General features: G+C 36.8%; 1 protein-coding gene across 2 annotated transcripts in view; it reads left to right on the plus strand.

Moving 5' to 3' along the window:
• WDR70 (WD repeat domain 70) overlaps positions 1 to 25962 on the plus strand; it is a 307909-nt gene that overhangs the window by 114401 nt on the left and 167546 nt on the right. For both annotated transcript variants that reach the window (XM_068535256.1, XM_068535255.1), the window contains exon 9: positions 9138 to 9214. In XM_068535256.1, coding sequence (XP_068391357.1) covers positions 9138 to 9214 — 77 coding nt within the window. The remainder of the gene's footprint in view (positions 1 to 9137; positions 9215 to 25962) is intronic.

The following is a 25962-nucleotide window of genomic DNA, read 5'->3' on the forward strand; positions in this document are numbered from 1 at the left end:
AATATTATTGTCTCTGCTCATTTTTTCCCTATTCTTTTTTCTTCCTATGGTTTAGATTGAATTATTTCTATTGACCTGTCTTCAAGTTCACTGACTCTGTCCTTTGATGTATCCATTCTGCTATTGGGCCCCTCCAGTGAATTTTTAATTTCCATTATTGTATTTTTCAGTACAACCATTTAAAAAAATTAGTCTGTTTTTCTTTGCTGAGCATGTCTATCTTTGCATTTGTTTCAAAAGTGTTTGCTTTCCCTTTGTGTATCATGATTGTAAACACTGATTTAAAGTAATTTTCTGAGAATTCTAACATTTGGATCATCTTGTGGTTGGCATCTTTTGTCTTATTTCTTGAGAGCTGGTTAGATTTTCCTGGTTCTTTGTATGTTAAATTTTGGATTGTATCCTTGACACTTTGAATACTGTGTTATGAGATTCTGACTCCTGTCTAAAACTTCTGGAGAATGCTAGAGATTTTTTTTGCTTATGTGAATATGTGGTTTCTTTTTAGCTGACAGTCAATTTGATTAGTTTTAGACTGTATGTCCTGACCTGACTTCTGTGAGCTGTTTTTACTTCCAGTATTGGTTTAATTTCCAAAGCCTTTATGCCTCTGTATGCTATTCTGGTTTGTCTCATGTGTGTTACCCAGGAGTCTGTGTGGAACCTTGATGGTAGTCTGCACCATCTTGAGATCTCAGTGCTTTTCTTCAGTTGATTCTCACAGGTTTTACATATATGTACCTCAGGAGTGAGCTCAGGACTTTTTGTACAGATTTAGATGATATTTTTCTCTAGCTTTCTTATTTCTTAAGCCCATAATTTTCCCTTTCCCCTCTGTTTTCGGAAGTTTTCTGTTCTGGTGTTCTTGCTGGAAAACCAGAGACTTACTCTTTTTGTGCTATGTAGCAGTTCCTATAACTGGGTATGCCTCTGGGCAAAGCTGGAATGGGATGGGGAAATCAAGTTTTACCTACCCCTCAGCAGCTGCTTCTATGAGTTGGTGGGAAAATAGAGTGCTGCTAGTCTGTGTTGGCATTATCCCAATGTAAAGCATAGAGTATCAGAAGGTTTCTGTCCTACAAATGCTACTGTCTGGTTGGAAGGCTTAGGCTTACTTTGTTGCTAATGTTGGCCTAGTAGAGGGCATGGAACATCAAAAGTGTTCTACCCCATTGAGGTTGCTGTCCTTGCGGCTTTTGGGTCAGGGGAGGAGATGCCATGCTTCTTTGTTGCTGGCCCTTCCCTGGTGTAGGGTCAGGAAAGCCAATAGGTATCCTCCCCGAAGGGCTTCTCCTGTCACTAGGGAGAGGGCAGTTACTGTTTTGTTGCTGGCAGTCATCTGCTGTAATCGCCTCACAGGGCCACTGCAGCTGATTGGGAGGATGAGAAGTGCCAGCTCAGAGCCACTGCTTGCCTGGTGTGAAAAGGAGGCAGTCAGTAGTTCTTTGGCCTGTAAAGGCTACTTCCATTTCTGGTACCAGCACTGAGGGGAGACCGGCAGCTTTGTTCCTTGTGCTTGCCTGGCATAGGGTAGGTCAGGTCACAAGAGCTTTGTCTCCCAGGTCCTTCACTACTCTCCCTACCCACCACCCCTACCCTCTGGAGATTGCAACCTTTTCTTGGAACCCCGTCTAGCTGCTCTTGCTCTCAGTTGTCAATGTGGGCTGCCCCAGAGCCTATGTTGGGAAGTGAGAAGGCAAAAAACATCCCCAGGAAACTCATCACCTCACTGCTCCTTGGGACCTGGGTTCTGTATCCTTTTTGCTTGATCTTATCTACTATTCAGTGTCTTCTGCCAGTAACTTTTAAAATTTTGTTCAGAACTTATTGTAATCAGATGGAGTGATAGGATGGAATGTGTATATTCCATCTGGAGTGAAACTGGAAACTCCTGTAAAATATATTTTAATTCACTGCAGTTCCCTGATAAAAATTATGAGCGAGGATTTCAGTACCTGTTCTTGCAGCAGAAGCTTACTCTATTTGATTGATGTGTAATGAGAATGCTGGAAGGGGTGAATGACACTTGATGTGAAATGCAGGAACAATGCCCCCAAACCATGCTACAAACCTGGTTTGCTGATAAAATCGTGATGGTCACTGCCAGACGTTGAATGTCACAGCTTGTACCACTGCTACTGAAGAGCAGGGAACTCTGTCTTGCGGGAGATGCAGTACTGCTGTCCTTAAGGAGAGTCCTCAGGTCTGAATGTTGTGTCTCCCCCAAGTTCATATGTTGAAATCCTAACCCCAACGTGATGTCACTAGGAGGTGGTGCCTTTAGGTGATTAGGTCATGAAGGCAGGACTCTCATGAATGGGTTTAGTGCCCTTATGAAAGTGGACAGAGAAACTTCTCTTTCTCCTTCACCATGTGAGGTTATAGCAGAAAGACCGCATCTGTGAATTAGGAAGTTCGGACACTAAAACTGCCTTGATCTTGAACTTCCCAGCCTCCAGCACTATGAGAAATAAATGTTTGTTGTTTATAAGCCACTCAGTTTATGGTATTTTTGTTGTAGCAGCCTGAACGGATGAGATAGAAAGAGGGTATCCTCATTGTCTTTGAGTCACAGCTCAAAATGAATGTCGTGGCTAGAGCTCAATTGCATTTCCTGTGTCATATCTGTAAGGGAGGCTGGCAAAGTCGGCATCTGACTTTTTGCTTCTCTATGAGAGGTAGCCTCTGTCTTCTACGAAGAGTCATTTTTGGGGCAAATTCCCTGAACACAGATTGAGGTTCATGTTCTCCATGGCCAGAAAGAATGGCATGTATTTATACAGTCACCCCATTCACACAGCTGCTCAGATCACAGGCACTGGCTTCATCTGTTATTATAGCCCAGATCCAATTCTTTAGGGAATCCTATTGTCTCTGTCTTTAAAATGTGTCCCAAATCTTCTCACTTCTGAACACTTTCTTGCTGTTCCCTAGTCCAGGCCACTGTCAATTTTCACATGAATCACATCAATATCTTCCCAGTTGACCCTCTTAATTCCTCTTTTGTTTTTGCAGCAGACTTTTCTTCACAGAGCAGCCAGAATATATTTTTTAAGGTATTTATTTTGATGTAATTTCAAATTTACAGAAAAGTTGTAAAATCAGTACACAGCTTCTTTATACCCCATTTTCAGATTTACCAATTGCTAACATTTCACCCCATTGCTTTATCTCCCCCTCATCTCTTCCTCCCTTCCTCCCTCAACTAATATACACTCTCCCTCCCCTCTCCCTCCTTTCCTCCCACCTCCCTTATACACCCCCCCAAACACTCACACACATATGTATACGCACATACATAAAAATTATGTATGTGTGTTTAATTTCCCCCAACTTTTGAAAAGAAGTTGCAAACATCATGCTCCTTTGCTCTTAAATTCTTTAGTGTGGTGTTCCTAATAACATTACATTTTCTTATATAACCATGAATTTAATGTTGATAAAATACTATTATCTAATCCATAGTCGATAGTTTCATCAGTTATCTTAATGATCTTGTTCCTAACTATTTTCTCACCAGTTCAGTCATCATGCCTTTTTGTCTCCTTTAATTCGGAATAGTTTCTCTGCCCCACCCCTTTTTTTACTTTGATATTTTTGAAGACTGTAAGCCTTCTACTTTGTAAAATGTAGAATTCAATTTTGCCTGTTTTTTCTCATAATTAGAGTCAGGGTATGCATTTCTAGAAAGATTGACCCACAAATGATATTGTACCCTCCTTACTTCCTCATATCAGAAAGTACATGATGTCAGTTGCATCCCAGTATTGATGATGTAAACTTGGATCACCTGTTAAGATGGAGCCTACCAGATTTCTTCTTCACTATAAAGTTACTATTATCTTTGTCATTATTAAGCCATTTGCAGGGAGATTTTGAGACCATGCAATTACCCTGTGTATTATCAGACTTTCCTCCATTAGTTTTAGCATCCATTGATGGTTCTTGTCTGAATCAGGTATTACTGTCATGATTGCAAACTGATGATTTTTCTAACTCTATAACTTATATTATATTTATTAGTATTCTGTAAGGAAGAGCTTTCTCTTATTTATTTCTTTATTATATTAATATGCATTCAAGGGTTCTTATTTTAGTCAGTGGTTTATAATCCATTACTTTATTTATTTTGATGCCCTAATTGTCCCAGGTTTAACTGGTGGAAGCCTCTCCAACCTGTATTTTATCTTTTTAGCATATCCCTGTCATTTTTGCAACACTTTCTTATTTTTTTAGCATAACCAAATATTCTATGTTCATCTTGTACTTTTCCTACCTCAGACCCCAAAGCAATAATTTCTCCAAGGAGCCCTGGTTCCTTTAGTGGAGAATGATATTTAGAAACCAGGATATCTGTGCTATGTTTGCTGAGGTGTCATTGTTTCTAGACATTTGCAGCATATAAAGCTAGAGAATAATTTACAAATGTACATTTACCCTTAAATTTACATCTACCTATTAAAAACCATGAGTTCATATTGATATCCCCAGTTTCAGTCAAACACCACAAAGTTCATTCTAGTCTTCCCCTTTTCCACTTTAGTAACTCCCTTCTCCAACAGTGAGAAACTCGACTCCCATTATCTTCAACATATTTCCTCAAATATTGCTTAAATCTTCATTGTACTGAAAGCAGTTTCAGAATTGTTAACGCATACCATTGCAAAAAAAGACGCAGATATATTAACTGGAATGCAGTATTTATTTACCGTGCTTTTGGTCTTTAGACTGAGAGTATATATTAGTAGTTTCCCAGGACTACTGTAACAGATTACCACACACCTGGTAGCTTAAAACAACGGAAATTTTTTCTTCCACAATTTTGGAGGCCAGAAGTCTGAAATCAAGGTATTGGCATGGCCACGCTCCCCCCAGCGGCTCTGGAGGAATCGTTCCTCGCCTCTTCTAGCCTCTGGTGACTCTAGGCATCCTTGTGGCTGCGAAACTCCAGTCTCTGCTTCCATCTTCGCAGAGCCTTCTCCTCTTTGTGTCTTCTCCTCTTCTGTCTCTTATAAGGATACTTGAGGATACTTGTTATCAAATTTAGGGCTGACCCAGATAATTCAGAGTGACCTTATCTTGAGATGCTTAATTAGATCTGAAAATATTCTTTTTCCAAATAAGGTCCATTCACAGGTTCCAGTGATTAGGACGTGGACATATCTTTTGGGGGGGCCACCGTTCAACCCACTACAGGGTGTATAGTTACTTGGGTTATTACCCGTTGTTTATTCTTTCAGTGTATTTGTTATTCATTTGAAATACAGTAGGGTTCATTTATTTCGGTTTATATTGTTTTAGGTTTTTTCCCATCCTTATTTGTTTATTTATGAATATGTAAAACATTAAAACAGCGTCAAGAATCAAATAGGAAGTTAATAGATATAGCATTACGAATTACGGTGACTATTATCAAGGAAATGGGCAGGTACTCTGGTAGAGAAGAACGGAATGGGCCATATTCACTTAGATAGAGGGCCAGGCAATACTCATTTGAATAAGTGGCATGTAAGCTGAGATTGAAAGAGTGAGAAGAAGCCAGTCACGTAAAAGTGGAAAAAGAGCTTTCCAGCAGATGGAAAAGCACGTGTAAAGGCCCCGATGTGGGGAAAGAGTCACATGTATGGGAGGAAATGAAAGAAGACCTGGGAGGTGTGTGCATCCTGGGCAAGAAGGAGCACAAAGTTAGTGAGGCTGTAAAGAAAGCAGGGGCTGGAAGATGTAAGCTTGTGTACAGTGTGGAAAGACATTGGAAAGCCAGTGGAAGATAAAAAGCAGTGGCATTTTTAGAAGTATATTTTTAAAGGATGATATTGATTGCTTTTTTGGGGGGGAGGAGAGGTTTACCTTAAACTTTATTTATTTATTTATTTATTTTTTAACTTTATTTTTTAAATTTTTTTGTATTTTATTTTATTTTTTTTTATACAGCAGGCTCTTATTAGTTATCTATTTTATACATATTAGTGTATATACGTCAATCCCAATCTCCCAATTTATCCCCCCTCCCCCCACTTTCCCCCCTTGGTGTCCATATGTTTGTCCTCTAAATTTGTGTCTCTATTTTATTGATTGCTTTGTGGAGCACATTACACAAGAGTAAAAGTAGAGAGACTAGTCACAGGCCTGTTGCAGTACATAATAACTGATGTAGAGACACGAGATAATGTTGGTTCATATAAGAGTTGTAGTAGTGAAAAAGGAGAAAAGTGGATAGATTTGAGATGTGTTTTGGGTTGAATTGACAGGACTAGCTAGTGGATTGAATCTGGGTGGGTAGAGAGAACAGAGTTTAGGGGTTATTGGAGTCTTTAAGGATTACTTCCATGTTTGTAGCTTTAGCAACTAGGAAAGAAGTTTATTGCAAATGAAGTGGGCAGTAAGAATCAAGATTTCCCTATTGGGCCTGTTATGTTTGAAATGCTTATGACATGCAAGTGGAGATGTCAATCAAGTTGATAGTTGAATATACAAGTCTTGAGCTCGGGAGAGGAAAGTGGAATCTCAAACTTCCTATCTAGTCCCTCCAGGCACTACTTCAGTCCATTCTTTCCTATTTCAGGAAGAGATTCCAGATCTCTGGTCCCTATTTGTACCTTTTTAACATGAACAGAATGTCAGGAGTTGGCCAGATACTATTTGAGGCATTGTGGGCAGCTGGGACTAGAGATGGGTCTCCAGGCCCATGTGTGGGTACTCCAGTTCCAATTCAGTCTTTCCAGAGAGCTACAGTTATTTTCCTTCTAAGTCATTTAAATATGCACATTTTACTACTTTTAGTTTAGCTTTATTCTGGACCCTTTCAGAATAAGAGGCCTTGCCATTATTATACTAAAAAGTATTAGGTTCTTTTCTGCCCCATCTGAACCTGACTTATAGTATGAGACCACTATAACTTACTTTGCTACCTAGGAGGGAATTGTGTGTGTGCGTGTATGTGTGTGTTTATGTTTGAAATATATACTCTGTGATTGATTTGGTATGTATGTCAGTTTTTATACCAACATCACAGTGTTTTTTTTTTTTCTATGACAACAGCCTTTATTTATTTATTTATTTATTTTAAAACATCTTTATTGGAGTATAATTGCTTTACAATGGTGTGTTAGTTTCTGCTTTATAACAAAGTGAATCAGTTATACATATACATATGTTCCCATATCTCTTCCCTCTTGCATCTCCCTCCCTCCCACCCTCCCTATCCCACCCCTCTAGGTGGTCACAAAGCACCGAGCTGATCTTCCTGTGCTATGCGGCTGAGAGAGTGGCATGGACATATATACACTACCAAATGTAAAATAGATAGCTAGTGGGAAGCAGCCGCATAGCACAGTGTTTTAATTGCAGTGTTTTTGCGGAGCCAGAGGAATCAGGCTCCCTGACTTCAGACTATACTACAAAGCTACAGTAATCAAGACAGTATGCTACTGGCACAAAAACAGAAATATAGATCAATGAAACAGGATAGAAAGCCCAGAGATAAACCCACACACATATGGTCACTTTATCTTTGACAAAGGAGGCAAGAATATACAAAGGAGGAAATTCAGCCTCTTCAATAAGTGGTGCTGGGAAAACTGGACAGCTACATGTAAAAGAATGAAATTAGAACACTTCCTAACACCATACACAAAAATAAACTCAAAATGGATTAAAGACCTAAATGTAAGGCCAGACACTATCAAACTCTTAGAGGAAAGCATAGGCAGAACACTCTATGACATACATCAGAGCAAGATCCTTTTTGACCCACCTCCTAGAGAAATGGAAATAAAAACAAAAATAAACAAATGGGAGCTTATGAAACTTAAAAGCTTTTGCACAGCAAAGGAAACTATGAACAAGATGAAAAGACAACCCTAAGAATGGGAGAAAATATTTGACCCAGCAATCCCACTACTGGGCATATACCCTGAGAAAACCATAATTCAAAAAGATACGTGCCACAATGTTCATTGAAGCACTATTTACAATAGCCAGGACATGGAAGCAACCTAAATGTCCATTGACAGATGAATGGATAAAGAAGAGGTGGCACATATATACAATGGAATATTACTCTGCCATAAAAAGGAACAAAATTGAGTTATTTGTAGTGAGGTGGATGGACCTAGGGTCTGTCATACGGAGTGAAGCAAGTCAGAAAGAGAAAAACAAATACTGTATGCTAATGCACATATATGGAATCTAAAAAAACGGTACTGATGAACCTAGTGGTAGGGCAGGAATAAAGATGCAGACGTTGAGAATGGACTTGAAGACACAGTGGGGGAAGGGGAGGCTGGGACATAGTGAGAAAGTAACATTGACATATATACGCTACCAAATGTAAAATAGCTAGCTAGTGGGAAGCAGCCACATAGCACAGGGAGATCAGCTCGGTGCTTTGTGACGACCTAGAGGGGTGGGATAGGGAGGGTGGGAGGGAGGCTCAAGAGGGAGGGCATATGGGGATATATGTATACGTATAGCTGATTCACTTTTTTATAAAGTAGAAACTAATACAACATTATAAAACAATTGTACTCCAATAAAGATAAAAATAAATAAATAAAATAAAATAATTACAGTGTTTTTGTATTATGCTCCATACTAAGTAGGGCTAATCTTCCTGAATCATTTTAAAGATGTTTTTATTTTCTCACCTATTTATTCTTACAGATGTATTGTAGAATTAAGATTGTTGACACATTTTAAAGAAGGGATTTTTTTCCCCCATCCTCTTGCTTTTGCCTTGGTTACTTGTAAGTACTTTCTATTCTCCTTAATTCTTTTACACTGATTTTTTTTCCCCATTGTCTTTCTTACTGTGGTTTTTCTTTTTACTTCGTTCCTAAAGAGAGGCTGTCATTTTCCCCTCTCTTTCTTTTTAAGCACCTGTTATATGTAAGCACTGTACTAATTCCTGGGCAGGAGGGGTTACACGGTGAATTAAAATTAAAATAAACAAAGTGAAATAAACAAAGCATATTATGAAATAAAACTGAAATAAAATAATATCAGTTTGTAATTAAAATAGTGTGCCTTGGGGAGAACTAAACAGTTTTACTTTTAAGCATAATATGTCAGCTTTTGGTCAGTTTGTTATTTTTACATTTTTAAAAGTTTTTTTTCCTTTTTTTTTTTTTTTTTTTAAGGGTCATACAGCAATGCTTCATACTGGCTCATGGCATCCCAAAATAAAGGGAGAATTTGTGACTTGCTCAAATGATGCGTGAGTATTGTTGATAATTCATCTAATACATTCATATATTTCAGTATTTTCTTTAACCTTTATATTGTAGCAATCTTGCCAGTAAAGTAAGAGATAGAATATTAGGAATCCTGATGTTTATATAGTCTTGTTCTGAACTTTACCTTGAATTTAGCTGACAGTATAAGGTTTGCTTAAATAAATATGGAAGCTATAAAAATGAGAGTTCGAAGAAATTCAAGTAGAGTTTATTAGGGAGCACAGTGGATCAGATTGATGCTGTTAAGTGGACTCAAATGACTTTAAACTTTGTTACTTTTTATAGTAAAGGCTGATTTCCATCTGAATCTAATACCTTATATAAATTTGTTGTTTAAATGATGGTTTTTTGGAAGTAACAACTGAAAAAATTGATTTAATGGTTATTCAGATTCTTTTTTTAAAAAATTAATTAATTTATGTATTTGTCTCTGTTGGGTCTTTGTTGTTGCGTGTGGGGTTTCTCTAGTTGTGGCGAGCGGGGGCTACTCTTCGTTGCAGTGCACGGTTTTCTCAGTGCAGTGGCTTCTCTTGTTGCGGAGCACGGGCTCTAGGTGCATGGGCTTCAGTAGTTGTGGCCTGCGGGCTCAGTAGTTGTGGCTCGTGGGCTCTATAGAGCGCAGGCTCAGTAGTTGTAGCACACGGGCTTTGTTGCTCCATGGCATGTGGGATCTTCCCGGATCAGGGCTCGAACCTGTGTCCCCTGCGTTGGCAGGCGGATTCTTAACCACTGCCCACCAGGGAAGTCTCTATTCAGATTCTTTTGCATTATATTTGTTGGCCTAGGATTCAAGAGTATTACAGGGAATATTTGAGCAGCTTTTTCCTGAATTGTTATATTGTATGATTCATTTTTAGTATTTACAGTAGTTCACAAGAATGAGTTATTTGTAATATTACAGAGAAAATTACAATGAAAAACCTTATAAATGAAAATATAAAGATGGTATTATTTAGGTGAAACACATTTTATTTTATTTATTTATTTATTTTTAATAGATCTTTATTGGAGTATAATTGTTTCACAGTACCATGTTAGTTTCTGTTGCACAACAAAGCAAATCAGCCATATGCATACCCGTGTCCCCATATCCCTTCCCCCTTGATCCTCCCTCCCATCCTCCCTATCCTACCCCTCTAGGTCATTGCAGAGCACCGAGCCGATCTCCCTGTGCTATGCTGCTGCTTCTCAACAGCCAGCTATTTCACGTTAGGTAGTGTATATATGTTGATGCTACTCTCACTTCGCCCCAGCTTCGCCCCCCCATCCCATGTCATCAAGTCCATTCTCTATGTCTACCTCTTTATTCCTTCCCTGCAACTAGGTTCATCAGTACCTTTTTCTTTTTTTTCAGGTTCCATATATATGTGTTAGCATACAGTATTTGTTTTTCTCTTTCTGACTTACTTAACTCTTTATGACAGACTCTAAGTCCATGCACCTCACTACAAATAACTCAATTTTGTTTCCTTTTATGGCTAATATTCCATTGTATATATGTGCCACATCTTCTTCATCCATTCATCTGTCGATGAACCCTTAGGTTGCTTCCATGTCCTGGCTATTGTAAAGAGAGCTGCAGTGAACATTGTGGTACATGACTCTTTGAATTATGGTTTTCTCAGGGTGTATGCCCAGTAGTGGGATTGCTGGGTCATATGGTAGTTGTATTTTTAGTTTTTTAAGGAACCTCCATACTGTTCTCCATAGTGGCTGTATCAACTTACATTCCCACCAACAGTGCAAGAGGGTTCCCTTTTCTCCACACCCTCTCCAGCATTTATTGTGTGTAGATTTTTTTGATGATGGCCATTCTGACTGGTGTGAGATGATATCTCATTGTAGTTTTGACTTGCATTTCTCTAATGATTAGTGATGTTGAGCTTCCTTTCAAGTGTTTGTTGGCAACCTGTAGGTCTTCTATGGAGAAATGTCCATTTAGGTCTTCTGCTCATTTTTGGATTGGGTTGTTTGTTTTTTTGATATTGAGCTGCATGAGTTGCTTGTACATTTTGGAGATTAATCCTTTGTCAGTTGCTTCGTTTGCAAATATTTTCTCCCATTCTGAGAGTTGTCTTTTCGTCTTGTTTATGGTTTCCTTTGCTGTGCAAAAGCTTTTAAGTTTCATTAGGTCACACTTATTTATTTTTGTTTTTATTTCCATTTCTCTAGGAGGTGGGTCAAAAAGGATCTTGTTGTGATGTATGTCATAGAGTGTTCTGCCTATGTTTTCCTCTAAGAGTTTGATAGTGTCTGGCCTTCCATTTAGGTCTTTAATCCATTTTGAGTTTATTTTTGTATATGGTGTTAGGGAGTGTTCTAATTTCATTCTTTTACATGTAGCTGTCCAGTTTTCCCAGCACCACTTATTGAAGAGGCTGTCTTTTCTCCATTGTACATTCTTGCTTCCTTTATCAAAGATAAGGTGATCATATGTACGTGGGTTTATCTCTGGGCTTCCTATCCTCTTCCATTGATCTATATTTCCGTTTTTGTGCCAATACCATACTGTCCTGATTAATGTAGCTTTGTAGTATAGTCTGGAGTCCAGGAGCCTGATTCCTCCAGCTCTGTTTTTCTTTCTCAAGACTGCTTTGGCTATTCGGGATCTTTTGTGTTTTCATACAAATTGTGAAATTTTTTCTTCTGGTTCTGTGAAAAATGCCATTGTTAGTTTGATAGGGATTGCATTGAATCTGTAGATTGCTTTGGGTGGTAGAGTCATTTTCACAATTTTGATTCTTCCAGTCCAAGAACATGGTATATCTCTCCATCTTTTGTATCATCTTTCATTTCTTTCATCAGTGTCTTATAGTTTTCTGCATACAGGTCTTTTGTCTCCTTAGGTAGGTTTATTCCTAGATATTTTATTCTTTTTGTTGCAGTGGTAAATGGGAGTGTTTCCTTAATTTCACTTTCAGATTTTTCATCATTAGTGTATAGGAATGCTAGAGATTTCTGTGCATTACTTTTGCATCCTGCTACTTTACCAGATTCTTTGATTAGCTCTAGTAGTTTTCTGGTAGCATCTTTAGGATTCTCTATGTATAGTATCATGTCATCTGCAAACAGTGAGAGCTTTACTTCTTCTTTTCTGATTTGGATTCCTTTTATTTCTTTTTCTTCTCTGACTGCTGTGGCTAAAACTTCCAAAACTATGTTGAATAATAGTGATGAGATTGGGCAACCTTGTCTTGTTCCTGATCCTAGTGGAAATGGTTTCTGTTTTTCACCATTGAGAACAATGTTGGCTGTGGGTTTGTCATATATGGCCTTTATTATGTTGAGGTGAGTTCCCTCTATGCCTACTTTCTAGAGAGTTTTTATCATAGATGGGTGTTGAATTTTGTCAGAAGCTTTTTCTGCATCTGTTGAGATGATCATATGGTTTTTCTCCTTCAATTTGTTAATATGGTATATCACATTGATTGATTTGCATATATTGAAGAATCCTTGCATTCCTGGGATAAACCCCACTTGATCATAGTGTATGATCCTTTTAATGTGCTGTTGGATTCTGTTTGCTAGTATTTTGTTGGGGATTTTTGCATCTGTGTTCATCAGTGATATTGGCCTGTAGTTTTCTTTTTTTGTGACATCTTTGTCTGGTTTTGGTATCAGGGTGGTGGTGGCCTCGTTGAATGAGTTTGGGAGTGTTCCTGCCCCTGCTGTATTTTGGAAGAGTTTGAGAAGGATAGGTGTTAGATCTTCTGTAAATGTTTGATAGAAGTCGCCTGTGTAGCCATCTGGTTCTGGGCTTTTGTTTGTTGAAAGATTTTTAATCACACTTTCAATTTGAGTGCTTGTGATTGGTCTGTTTATATTTTCTATTTCTTCCTGTTTCAGTCTCGGAAGGTTGTGCTTTTCTAAGAATGTGTCCATTTCTTCCAGGTTGTCCATTTTATTGGAATATAGTTGCTTGTAGTTAATCTCTCATGATCCTTTGTATTTCTGCAGTGTCAATTGTTACTTCTCCTTTTTTTATTTCTAATTCTGTTGATTTGAGTCTTCTCCCCTTTTTTCTTCATGAGTCTGGCTAATGGTTTATCAATTTTGTTTATCTTCTCAAAGAACCAGCTTTTAGTTTTATTGATCTTTGCTATCGTTTCCTTCATTTCTTTTTCATTTATTCCTGATCTGATATTTATGATTTCTTTCCTTCTGCTGACTTTGGGGTTTTTTTTTTTTTTTTGGTTCTTCTTTCTCTAATTGCTTTAGCTGTAAGTTTAGGTTGTTTATTTGAGATGTTTCTTGTTTCTTGAGATAGGATTGTATTGCTATAAACTTCCCTCTTAGAACTGCATCCTATAGGTGTTGGGTCGTTGTGTTTCGTTGTCATTTGTTTCTAGGTATTTTTTGATTTCGTCTTTGATTTCTTCTGTGATCTCTTGGTTATTTAGTAGCGTATTTTTTAACCTCCATGTGTTTGTATTTTTTATGGTTTTTTTCCTGTAATTGATATCTAGTCTCATACCATTGTGGTCGGAAAAGATACTTGATACCATTTCAGTTTCCTTATATGTACCAAGGGTTGATTTGTGACCCAAGATATGATGTATCCTGGGGAACATTGGTACAATTTGTGTCATAGAGTGCCTTGCCTGTGTTCTGTTCTAGGAGTTTTATCATGTCTTGCTTATATTTAAGTCTTTAAGCCATTTTGAGTTTATTTTTGTGTATGGTGTAAGGGAATGTTCTAACTTCATTGATTTACATACGGCTGTCCAGCTTTCTCAATACCACTTGCAGAAGAGACTGTATTTTCTTCATTGTATATTCTTGCCTCCTTTGTCGAAGATTAGTTGACCGTAGGTGTGTAGATTTATTTCTGGGCTCTCTAATCTGTTCCATTGATCTATATGTCGGTTTTTGTGCCAATACCATGATGTAGCTTTATAGTATTGTCCGAAGTCTGGGAGGGTTATGCCTCCAGGTTTGTTGTTTTTCCTCAGTATTGCTTTGTATGCCTGCTGTTTTAAACCATTAAATTTTCAAAATGTTGTGTTATGCACCAGTTGTTAACTGATACAGATGATATTATTGCTTCATGTTATGTGGAATCATGGTTATATAGAAGAATGTCTTTGTTCTTAGAAGATACCAGCTAGTGAATTTAGGTGTGAAGTATCATGAGATGTGCAACTTACTTTTAAATGGTATAACAAAAATAAAAAGTGCATTTGTGTATATTTTTGTGCATGTGTGTATGAATATATGTATGGAAAGAGAGAGACTGAGAATATAGATGTGACAAAATGAATGTTAGGGTATGTGGTGTTTATTGGAAAAGGTATATGGGTGTTTATTGTTCTATTCTTTTAACTTTTTTGTAGCTTTGAACCTTTTCCAAATAAAAAGTTGGGAGGATCTTCTTAATACTGGCTTATGTGGAAGTCATCCATTGCACCCCCAATCTAAAAGTTGAATATAAGATGGATAAAAAGGGTAGTGGGGATTATAGTTCATTGTACTCCACTTAAGTTTTCTCTTGGACATTTTTTCAGTGTGTTTTAATTTTCTGCGTATCAGTGCTGATTAAACTGTGAGAACCTAGTGATCAGGGATTGTAGCAGGATTTCCTAAGCTTGTTCCCAGTAATGCTAGTACCTGTAGGGTGTCCATAGAGAAAGGGTTCCTTTGTCTTTCCCTTGGAGAGTTATAGTGCCAAGGATGAAGTACAGTAGAGATCCTGAGAAATATATTAACGAAAGAAAACAGCATTTTCTGGGCTTCCCTGGTGGCACAGTGGTTAAGAATCTGCCTGCCAATGCAAGAGACACGGGTTTGAGCCCTGGCCCGGGAAGATCCCACATGCCGTGGAGCAACTAAGCCTGTGCGCCACAACTACTGAGCCTGAGCTCTAGAGCCCGCAAGCCACAACTACGAAAGCCCACGTGCCTAGAGCCTGTGCTCTGCAACAAGGGAAGCCACCGCAATGAGCAGCCCGCACACCACAAGGAAGAGTAGCCCCCACTCGCCCCAACTAGAGAAAACGCATGCGCAACAACGAAGACCCCACACAGCCACAAATAAATAAAATAAATAAATAAATTTATTAAAAAAAAAACAAACTCAAAAAGCTGTAATATAGGCCTACACGTGCGAAGACTTTCTGAGGAATGTTATACCATGGTGTAATAATGTATAAATTATGAAAATGTTAAATTATATTCAAAACATCAGAAATAAAAGGAAGCTAATATATTTTTTAAGTTTCCCCCAAAAATATTTAAAGAGAAAAAAAAAAACCTTTGGGCTATAGAAAAGTTTAATTTTCTGAGATCCATTTATGTAAATCATCATTCCTTGGAGAATTTTATAATTATATTTACATATGTTATTGATTATTAAAGTCAAGTCAAATATGCCTAGCAGCCTTCCAGCAAAAGCCTGTAAGACTCAGTGGTAAATTAGCAGCTCAAGGTCATGATGAGTGGTGGAGTACCCAAGTTCCTCTTGGTCTGGAAAGTGCATGCTCTTTCTATTATGCCATGCCAAAATTCGCCAGGAATTTTAATTGGTATAGTGCATCTTTATAAGCTGCAACGAAATAAAAAAAGATTTATAATTTACTGAATCCCACCATGAAAAGCATTTACTGGTGGCAACCTTCATTTCCCAAAGTATATTCCTGGGAACACTAGGCACAGAGTGTAACTGATGTTGTTGGCTGTAGGAGAGAGAGGAAGTTGTATCACTATGGATGGAAAATGCTGTTTTCGTTTTTTTATATATATAAATTTATTTATTTATTTATTTTTGGCTGTGTTGGGTCTTCGTTGCTGCGCGCGGGCTTTCTCTAGTTGTGGTGAGCAGGGGCTACTCTTTGTTGCAGTGTGCGGGCTTCTCATTGTCGTGGCTTCTCTTGTTGCGGAGCACGGGCTCTAGGCACACAGGCTTCAGTAGTTGTGGTGCACGGGCTTAGTTGTTCTGCAGCATGTGGGATCTTCCTGGACCAGGGCTCGAATCTGTGTCCCCTTCATTGGCAGGCAGATTCTTAACCACTGCGCCACCAGGGAAGTCCCAAGTTTTATTTTTTAAACAACATTAATTTTTGCCATCTCTGGCAGCTAGGAGACTTTTTCTTGCTTACTTTCTGATTCTGGGCAGAGTTTTATACTGTCCATGCTGCCACATAAGTAATGGTTCTTTTTTGGGTGATCCCGTTATAGAAACAGAAAGTGTCCTGTTTTCAGATTTTAACTAAAGTTACTGTGGTGATCATTTTGCAGTACATACAGATATTGAATCATTGTGTTGTACACTGGAAACTAATATAATGTTATATGTCCGTTATACCTCAATTAAAAAAGAAAATATACTGTTTAGATCTTGTTTTTACACTATCTGACATTGCTTTTATCTAACTTATTTCTTTGATCCTTTTATCTAACTCTAATTATTCTAATTATACCAGCATTTGTAAAATTAATAGCTATTATTTTATTTTCACTGTGTGGGTAATTAAAAATATGTCTATATATTTTAAAGCATTTGTTATAGAAATTTTACATGAAACAATAACTTCTTTGAACGATTAATGGGATTTAGGGTTTAGCTGTCAGTAGAACCTAAATGCTGAAAATGTTCCTATTCAAACTTTCTGATTATGGTGAAATATGCTTATAATAAAAGACATAATTTACTCAGACACTTTTTAAAGCTCTTTTTCTTCATGAGTTCTGAGAGTAATGAGAATCTATTCTGAAATTACTGCTGTAATTGAGATGTGCACATTTTGGTGTTAGTTTGATTTAGCTTCTATTGACAAGGTTTTTCTGTAGGCTTGAATGGAAAAAATGTAAATCTTTTAATTTTATCATAAATTCATTTGGTTCATATAAATTCATTCCTCTCAAGATAGTTTCCTTTTACTCATCTCTATTTTATTTCTATTTATATTGAGAAAACACACAGTAGGTAAAAAGTCTGTAAGATTTTAAAATAATAATAATAGCTCACTGCAGAGCTACCAGGACAAATTCTTTAAAAGGTTAGGTTTAGAACTTACAGTTAGGGTTTATGATTGTGGTTGGGCTGTAAATATCACCATTCACCATTTTATGTGGATTAATTTGTTACACAGACTGTGGTTGGATTTTTGTTTTTTGTTCGTAATCAATTGTATTTTAAACGGAAAACGTCAGTGTTCTCAGTTCCTATCATGAAACATAATACAATGAAACACAAAATCCTGGAAACGTATCTTAATTGGACAATGAAATTAACAGTTGTTGAGAACCATGCAGTATTTGGAGCTCTAGAACTAGTTTTCTGTTAGGAATTGGTAAGAGCATAAAATAGGGCATTAGTTAATCAGTTATTTTGAAGTGACTTGAAAACAACTCACCAAAAACAGTCTAGATATTTATTAAGTATATTTTGATCTTGTGGTGATTGAACGTAATTGGATGCTGGTCTGAAGGAGTCAGCACTAGACGCAGAGGAGAAGTTTCACACATGATTTTACAGATGAATTATATATTACTCTGTTAACTGGTGACATGGTTTGGTTCACTAAAAAACCCGATAATGTAATTTTTCAAAAAACTATAGCACAATATTTTAGTGTTATTAATAAACAGATGCAGAACTAAATAACCTTTTATATTCTTTTTTTAAAGCTCAGATATAATGTCATTTATATTTTGTAACTCAAAATAAGCTAATAAAATATTACTGGGGGAGTTAAACTTACTCAACAGTCAAGAGTTATTTATAATTAAGCATTTTAATTTTATGTACATTTTAATTTTTAAGCTCCTGTTAATGCTTGAAAAGCCTTTGTTTGATTTATAGTTTTCCTAGCACTTTCAAGTTACTTATATAATATTTTTGTCATACGTTTACAGTATAAAACTTCACCTTATATCTCTAGGAATTATACAAAAATTTAATGTCACATTATCCTTGATTTAAGTTTTATGTAATCTTTATACAAAATATTGCTCATGTGCACTGTATTGCCATACGTAAGAAGGGTAAGATGTTCATACCTTTAAAAATGTTGGCAGAAAGTTTGATAAAGTCCACGTTTATGTTTTACTTTATTTGCACACTTTTCACAGTTGTTAATCAGTAGCTTGTTGCTAAGGGAACATCAGTGCTGAACAATAATTTCTATGTGGGGATTATAAATGGTGAGGGATGCTTTTTAGTATTTTCTTTACCTTGAAATCCATAGGAAAAACATTGTTAATTTCATCAGTACATCTCTAAGTGTTACGTCAGTTCAATTTTTTAAATATTTGTTTATTTATTCACTTATATGTTTATTTTTAAAGGGAATATGGATGTTTCCAAATGTTGAAGAGTATACTTGTTTACTGGCATCCCTAGGTTAACTGAGGATTTTATAGAAGGTGGTTTGAATTTCTTCTGGGGATTTCTAGGCCAGGCAAGGTAGTGTCAGTACCACTGGTCCACTCCATGCGTGACTGAATGGATCTGTATGTATGACTAATGTACCAGTATTCTTACGGTATGTGGTGGCCCTCTTGGCCATTTATGGAGTAGTTGTTTATGAAGAATATGGTTCCTGTGAAAACTGATGAATTGAATTTAGTTGCAGGAATGGGAATAAAAGATGTTTCTGTAGCTTGCATTTTTGCTCTTCTTGAAACTCATAATTCAAATTAAAATGTTTCTTTCTTTGACTCTCTGACTTTTTCTGAAAGTCTTGGCTACAAGCGATTTTTCCTTTTTATATTATCCTTTCCATTTCTTTCCTAAGCTTCTGTGACTACATGGCAAATGTAGATGTATACTGTTTCTGAATCCCTTGTTTTCTCTTGTGTTATATAAGCCTGTTGAATCCATTCCCAACTTTGAAAAAATTGTCACCTCATCTTTTTAGTTTCATATTGACAGAGTTGATGAAGTTAGGATGGCATGTTATCAGGCACTTTGCTACGAGGTGTGAATAATGAGTTGCCTTTTTCTGTTGCTTCTTTTTAAGTCTTCTAAGTTTATATGACTTGTAAAACTATTTCTGTCTTATAAACTATCCTTTCTTGTGATGGTACTTCTAAAATTTGTCTTGATGAAAATGTTAAATTTGTTACTGCTTTTTAAAAAAGGCTCCAAGTGAAAATAGTTTATTCTTCTCTTGGTAACACTTTTCTGTTATTATAATAGTAATAAAATCAAGTAGAGTATAAAGTAGAAATATCTCATAAATTGTTAACTACAAGCTTCCCTTTGATACATGTTTCCTTAATGGGCTGTGTTCTATTAATTTGAATAAAACAAATGATATTGTTGGAAACTTGTACTAACTTATCTATAAATAGAGCTAGCACAGACTTGTTTAACTACACTTCACGCGGTCATTACATTCTTGCAATAACAGTCTGTGTTTTCATGGAGGAAATAAGGCTCACTAATGACATTTTTTCCAACAAAAACTTGGTTACATAGCTTTATCTCTGCATAGAATAACTGAAGAGGTAAAGCAGCTTCTGGTTTATATCACATAACTATGTTGTAGTTAGCATTCTTTATCTTTCCAAGGTGGTTTTACTTATATGCCCCAAATAGGCTGAAGATTATGATTCTTGTTCATAATGCATTACATAATTTATTTTTTCACAGAAAAATATATCCTTTGCAAACACAACTTTCAGCATTCTTAATTCCATTCTGCTCTTGTAAAATCATTTTGTCTATCAACCAGCAAATATTTATTGACAACCCACTGTGTGCTCAGGCTCACCTAAACTTTGTGGGTAAATAAAGCAGTTCCTGCTCTTGTAGAATTTAAAATACAGTGAGGAGATAGACATTTGAAAATACTTATGAATAGTTAAGTAAGTAATTTTGCATGTAAAATGCTGTGAAGGAACAATATATGGGAAGACCTAAAGCATACTGGAGAAAAAGCTTTTATGAGGTTGTGATGTTTAAACTGAGATGTGAAAGATGAATGGTCATTGAAAAGAGGGGGATGCCATCCCAGACAGAGGAAACATCATATTAAAATGCCTGTTATAGGAACTGAGAGAAATCCAACGTCAGTAAAGCACAGCGAGCAAGATGGAGAGCAGCATGAGATGAATTTGCTTAAGTAGGTGGGGACCAAATCATGCAGGGCCTTACAGATCATGTTGAACACATTTGGATTTTATTCCAAGGACAACTACAAGAGGTTAAAGGATTTTAAGCAGGGGAGTGACACAGTCAGATTTACATTAAAATGAATTACCCTAACATCTCTATGGAATAAATTGGATGGGTGAAGTTCAGGGCAGTTGTAACCATATTCTAAGAATTTTATAATGAGTGGCTTTCACTCTGTTAGGTCAGTGATTCTTTTTTATGCTTTTAGGGTTTTCATACATGAAACATACTCCCATCAGTAACACTGCTCATCATTTGTAGTGAATCTAATCTCCATCCATATGCTACCCACGCCTCAGGTGAGAATCACTGAGCTAGTCCAGCTCTTACCTGATAGGAAAACTGATGTTGAGAGAAGTGACTTAGACAAGGTCACATAGATAGTTAGCCAATGGTAGAGCAAGCACTTCAACCCACAGTTGAGAAACTCTTCCAGAGCCCTTTTCACATAATTTCTCTTAGATTTAGGAAACTAGCATCATCAATTAGAATGTATTTACTATGCACTGTGGATTGGCTATTGGACAGCAAAATATATGTAGCAAATTCTCTAATATGAAGATACAGTATAGGAGATATAATGATGAATGAAACAGTGGTTTGCAACAGCAGTTTCATAGTGTGATCCAGGGACCTTTGGAGGTCTCTGAGATCTTTTTGCTGCTCTACAAGGTCAGAACTATTTTCATAAAAATGGTAAGGCATAATTTGGCTTTATTCACTGGGTTGACATTTGCACTGATGACACCAAAGCAGTGGTGGGTAAAACCCCTGGTATCTTGGCCTTAATCAAGGCAGTGGTACCAAACTGCATGAGTATTCATTGTATTTACTGCCACACATTTATAATTTTTTAAAAAATGCCAGTTTTCCATAAGGATGTCCTTGATGAAGCAGTAAAAATCATTAGTTTTATGAAATCTTAACACTTGAGTACATGTCTTTACTGTTCTCTATGCCAAAATGGGAATGGCATATAAAGCACTTCTGCTGCATACCAAAACGTGATTGTTTGAAGGAAAAACACTTGCATGATTGAGTTGTGAGCCAGCTTTCTTTTTCATGGAACATCATTTTTACTTGTAAGAACTGTCAACAGACAAATTACGGTTATTCAGACTGGATATTTGGCAGACATTTTATTTAAAAAAAATGAACAAAGTCACTATTATTTTAATGAAAACAACTGACAGATTTGTGTCCAATGTTGAAATTTGAGTTTTCAGGTAAAATATAGAACTTTGGAAATTTAAAAATATTTCTTTGAGCTTGACAGCTTCTTAGTACTTAAAGGGTTTTTGTTTTGTTTTGTTTTGTTTTGTTTTTGATGAAATCAGTTATATTAATGAGTATGGTTTTTGGGGTTTCTTTTTACAATTGTTTAATGAAATATATCAACATTTTGAAGATTTGCATAGCCCAGCGACCAATATTTTTTAAGTGACCAGTGCATGATGTTACAGAAAGGATCTCTGCAAAGTTTAAGATAGACCTATAGATTTTAATGTAAGAGTGTGTAAAGTGTATTGACTTAGTTTCAGATTCCACATTGCAGCTAACTTTTAAGAAACTACCACTGGTTGAATTTTGGTGCAGTATTGAAGAATATCCACAACTATCTGAAAAGGCTATTAAAATACTCCTTTTCCCCACTGCATACCTGTGTGATGGATTTCCCTTCATGTAGTTTAACAAGAACAGCATATTGTAACAGATTGAATACAGAAGTACTCAGTACTCTCCTTTACTAAAGTCACACTTCAAAGTGATTTGCAAAAATGTAGAATAGTGCTACATTTCTTACTATTTTTGTTTGTTTCCTTTGGAAAGTAAGTTATATTTTCATGTGACATTTTTGTTTATATATATATTTTCATAAAAACATGCTAACATATGAGTTTGTTAATATTCTCTCTTTTTTTTTTTTGGCTGCACGGCTTGCGGGATCTCAGTTCAGTGACCAGGGATTGAACCCGGGCCAAGGCAGTGAAAGCCCGGAATCCTAACCACTAGGCCACCAGGGAACTCCCTGAGTTTGTTGATAGTCTTAATTGAGTCAATAGATAATTTAAAACTTTGTGCTGTTGTGGTAAACATCTATAGGTAGGACACATATAAAGAAAAGCTCCTTGGGGTGTGTGGACATTTTAATGTCTGTTAATGCAATTTTATTAAATTGCCATCCATACCAGCTTTTAAAGGATTTCTTTGTCATAACACTTAGCTTAATTCTACTTGTGGAATGCAGTTAAAAGTTCTGTATTTACTATATTTTTAAAAAATATGTAACTCAGCATTTTTGGCAGCTCATATTGAGCTTCTCCAATTAGTACAGTCTATCTTAGTATATCAGCATTGGCAGAGAAAGCTATGTGTATCTTCAAAGCTCAGTGTTTTTTCATGTCACCCAGAGAATTTACAAAATATATATTTGTGCAATTTCGTAGGCTTGTTGCAAGTTTTAAATGTGGTAATATATGGAAAGCATAGTTCTTGGCACATAGTTGGTGCTCAATACAAGTTTACTTCCATTCTGGGTTTTTTATTTTCTTCAACCAAATGTGTTTAAAATATACAAGGCCAAGTTTGCCATTACTGTAATGCAAAGCTTGGACCATAAATTAATTCAACATCTGTCATCTACTACCTGTGAGAGCTTGGGCAACATACTTGCCCTTCCTGGACCAATGTCTTTACCTGTAAAATAAAAGTCTTAGGCTGCATTAATTTAATTCTGCCCTTTCAATAAGCACCCGTTATCTATGTGAAGAACAATTCTAAAGCTAAGCTACAGAGAAGTAAGCCAATACTAAATAGGCTTTGAGTAGGAAAGAGGAGTGAAAGCAGTGGGTAGTGTAAAAATAGTTACCAACATGACTGTCCACTGTGGGAATGCACGAAGAAGAGGCAAAAAGGGAGTCACACAGAAATGAAACAGAAGATATCTTTTGCATTGGAGGATCTTTTCTCCACAGGCCAGAGCTAAGAAATTTTCTTCAGTTAAGCTCAGCAAATATTTATTTTATATCTATTGTTGTGGGTCAGGGGCTGCATTAGGCACTATGCTTTGAGCTGAATGCACAGAGATGAATACAACATGGTCCTTACTCTCCAGGGTGCTTCCCAGGCTCCCAGGATCGTTGGGCACCCATAACACTATGATTTGCAGCAAGGACATGGGAGTGGCTCATTCTGGATTGTTTCTTCAGAGGTACATGAAGCCCTGTTTGCTAGGAGACATGGATCCTATAATGGAAGAACATAGTTTTCCTCTAGTTACTTTTCAGCCTGGGCCTTAGTTCAGACTCACCTGGGAAAGAGAAAGTTTTTACCAGAGAGGATGGTGCTTGAGTCTTCAATAAGTTGTAGTATCAATCACTGGATCATTTCCTATTTCAAAATAACCCCAACCTCTGCTTTTATGAAAACTACTTCAAACCAACAGAGTAAACCCCAAGAGTTGGTGTTTCTTTATATGTGTTATGGGCCAGGAGCTTTATATACTCTGTCTCACTTAATCCTCACAGCACTGGCTCGAAGAAGGAAGTTACTCACTAGGTCACACATCTATTTAGAGGTGGAGTAGGGATTGGACCTCATGCCTGGGTCCATTATACCACATTCCCTCACTAGCTTTAGTTATCTTAAGCCCACAATCATCTGTATCCTGTTTACTATATCTTCCTTCAGAGTAGATGGTTGCATGGTAAAGCTGATCCTGGGGTAGTGCAGTGTGTTCCAGACTCCATTGTGAGACCCCTTTTGGGTCATGACCAGCATTTTTTACAAAATAAAATCAAGTAGAAATTGTTATACTGTGTCACGGTTAGTACTGTTTTGTTTCAGTTGTAGGTGTTGGAGGGTGAGTGGGTGTGTGAATGTGTGGGTCTTAGCATAAGGTATTTCCTGCTATGGGAAAATCACTCCCCATTTCAGTATAGGACATGATCACAACTTCACCATTGTGTCTTTTCTCCAGGTTTTGAAAATATTCCACATTCCTTTTAGTTACAAGGCAGTAAAATGTAGTTCTCAGCTTGGACCCTGGAGCCAGACTATGCAGGTTTGAATCCAGACTCTGCCATTTACAGTGACTCTTGGCAAGTTATTTCGTGTCTCCGTGCCTCTGCTTTGTCTTCTGTAAAATGGGGTTGTGTGAGCATTAAATGAATTTATATACCTAAAGTGCTTAGGATAGTGTTCATCTCATGGTAGCACTCCATAAGTTATCTGTTGTTATTACTGTTGTTATTGTTAGTGTTGTTGAAAGGTTTATATCTCTCTCAGAGGGATTATGGACATATTGACTTAACAACGGCTTTCCACAGCAGACAGTTGATTCATATGGTTAATTAATTTATTGCAAACTTTTCTTATGCTACAAGAATGCTAACTTTGCCACTGTTTTAGTACAATTCTCCCTTTGTTTATACACTTGGATTGTTTTTATTTGGCCAACACCACCAAAGACAGCTACTAAGTCATGTACCTGTTTAAGAGTTATTGTGGAAAATAGTGAGCATGACTGTACCAGATCTGGGCCTGTGAAGAACTGGCTGTCTTTATCGGCTGATTTAATCCTGGTCATAGTCCAGCATTGCTGGCTCATAAAATCTATGTTTATGCCTTGGCCCACTATGTTATAGAGGACTAAATAAGTACTGTACCTAGGCCCATCTGCCTCAAGCTCTGTGGCAGATTTGGAGTAAGATGTTTGGTGATCAGGGAAAGCTTCACAAAGGAAATAATGTTTGAGTTGAGGGTTGAATATTTTGAGTTGAAGTCTTCTAGGAAAGTAGTTAAAGGAAAATAATTCCAGGCACCAGTAAGATTTCATACCAAACTCTGAAGCCCAGAAGTCTTAAAATGGTCACAGAAAGGAAGAATAAGCAGAAGCAGTGAACAGAAGAAACTCTAGGCTGCTGTCTTCTAGGTTATCAATTACAGATTTTTATAAAAACTTACTGGAAAAAAATAACCAAAGGTTAAATATGTGTTATAGAATTATTTGTATTATTTCAAATTATATTTTTTATATAACCAACCTTATAGTGAACAGTTAGCGACATTTTATTATGATGATCATTGATAGAATATTCTTTTGTTTATAGAATTGTGTTGTGTGCTTTACCTCTTTTCTTCTTAGCTTCCATTAGCAGGTACCACCTAATGGCAGCCGGTAGAATTGCAGGCAATAAATGCATTGGAAAAATTCATGACTTAGCAGGAAAAGCCCAACCCAGTTCACGGGATAATTAGTACATATAATGTAGTGATATGAGTTAATCTTTTTTCATAGATCCCTGGGGTGAGCATGTTGTAGAGGATGGGAGCCAACTGCCAATATCTTTATATCCAAATTAGTGTTATATTAGGAAGTGTATATTGTTGAGGGATTACACAGGATTTAATATTTTTATTTTCTTTTTGAAATGGAATTATATATTAGAAATGAAATCATTGAGATTTTGTTTTTAGACACAATGTGAATAACTTCCAAAAGAAAAGATCAGTTAACTTAAATTGACTCGAAATATATGATCAGCCAGCATGAAAAGAAGTTAGCTATTGTTTCAAAACAGCAGAACTAGTGCTTGACATTTATAAAGTT

This window comes from Eschrichtius robustus, chromosome 2 (genome assembly GCF_028021215.1).
Source record: "Eschrichtius robustus isolate mEscRob2 chromosome 2, mEscRob2.pri, whole genome shotgun sequence".
Taxonomy (NCBI): domain Eukaryota; kingdom Metazoa; phylum Chordata; class Mammalia; order Artiodactyla; family Eschrichtiidae; genus Eschrichtius; species Eschrichtius robustus.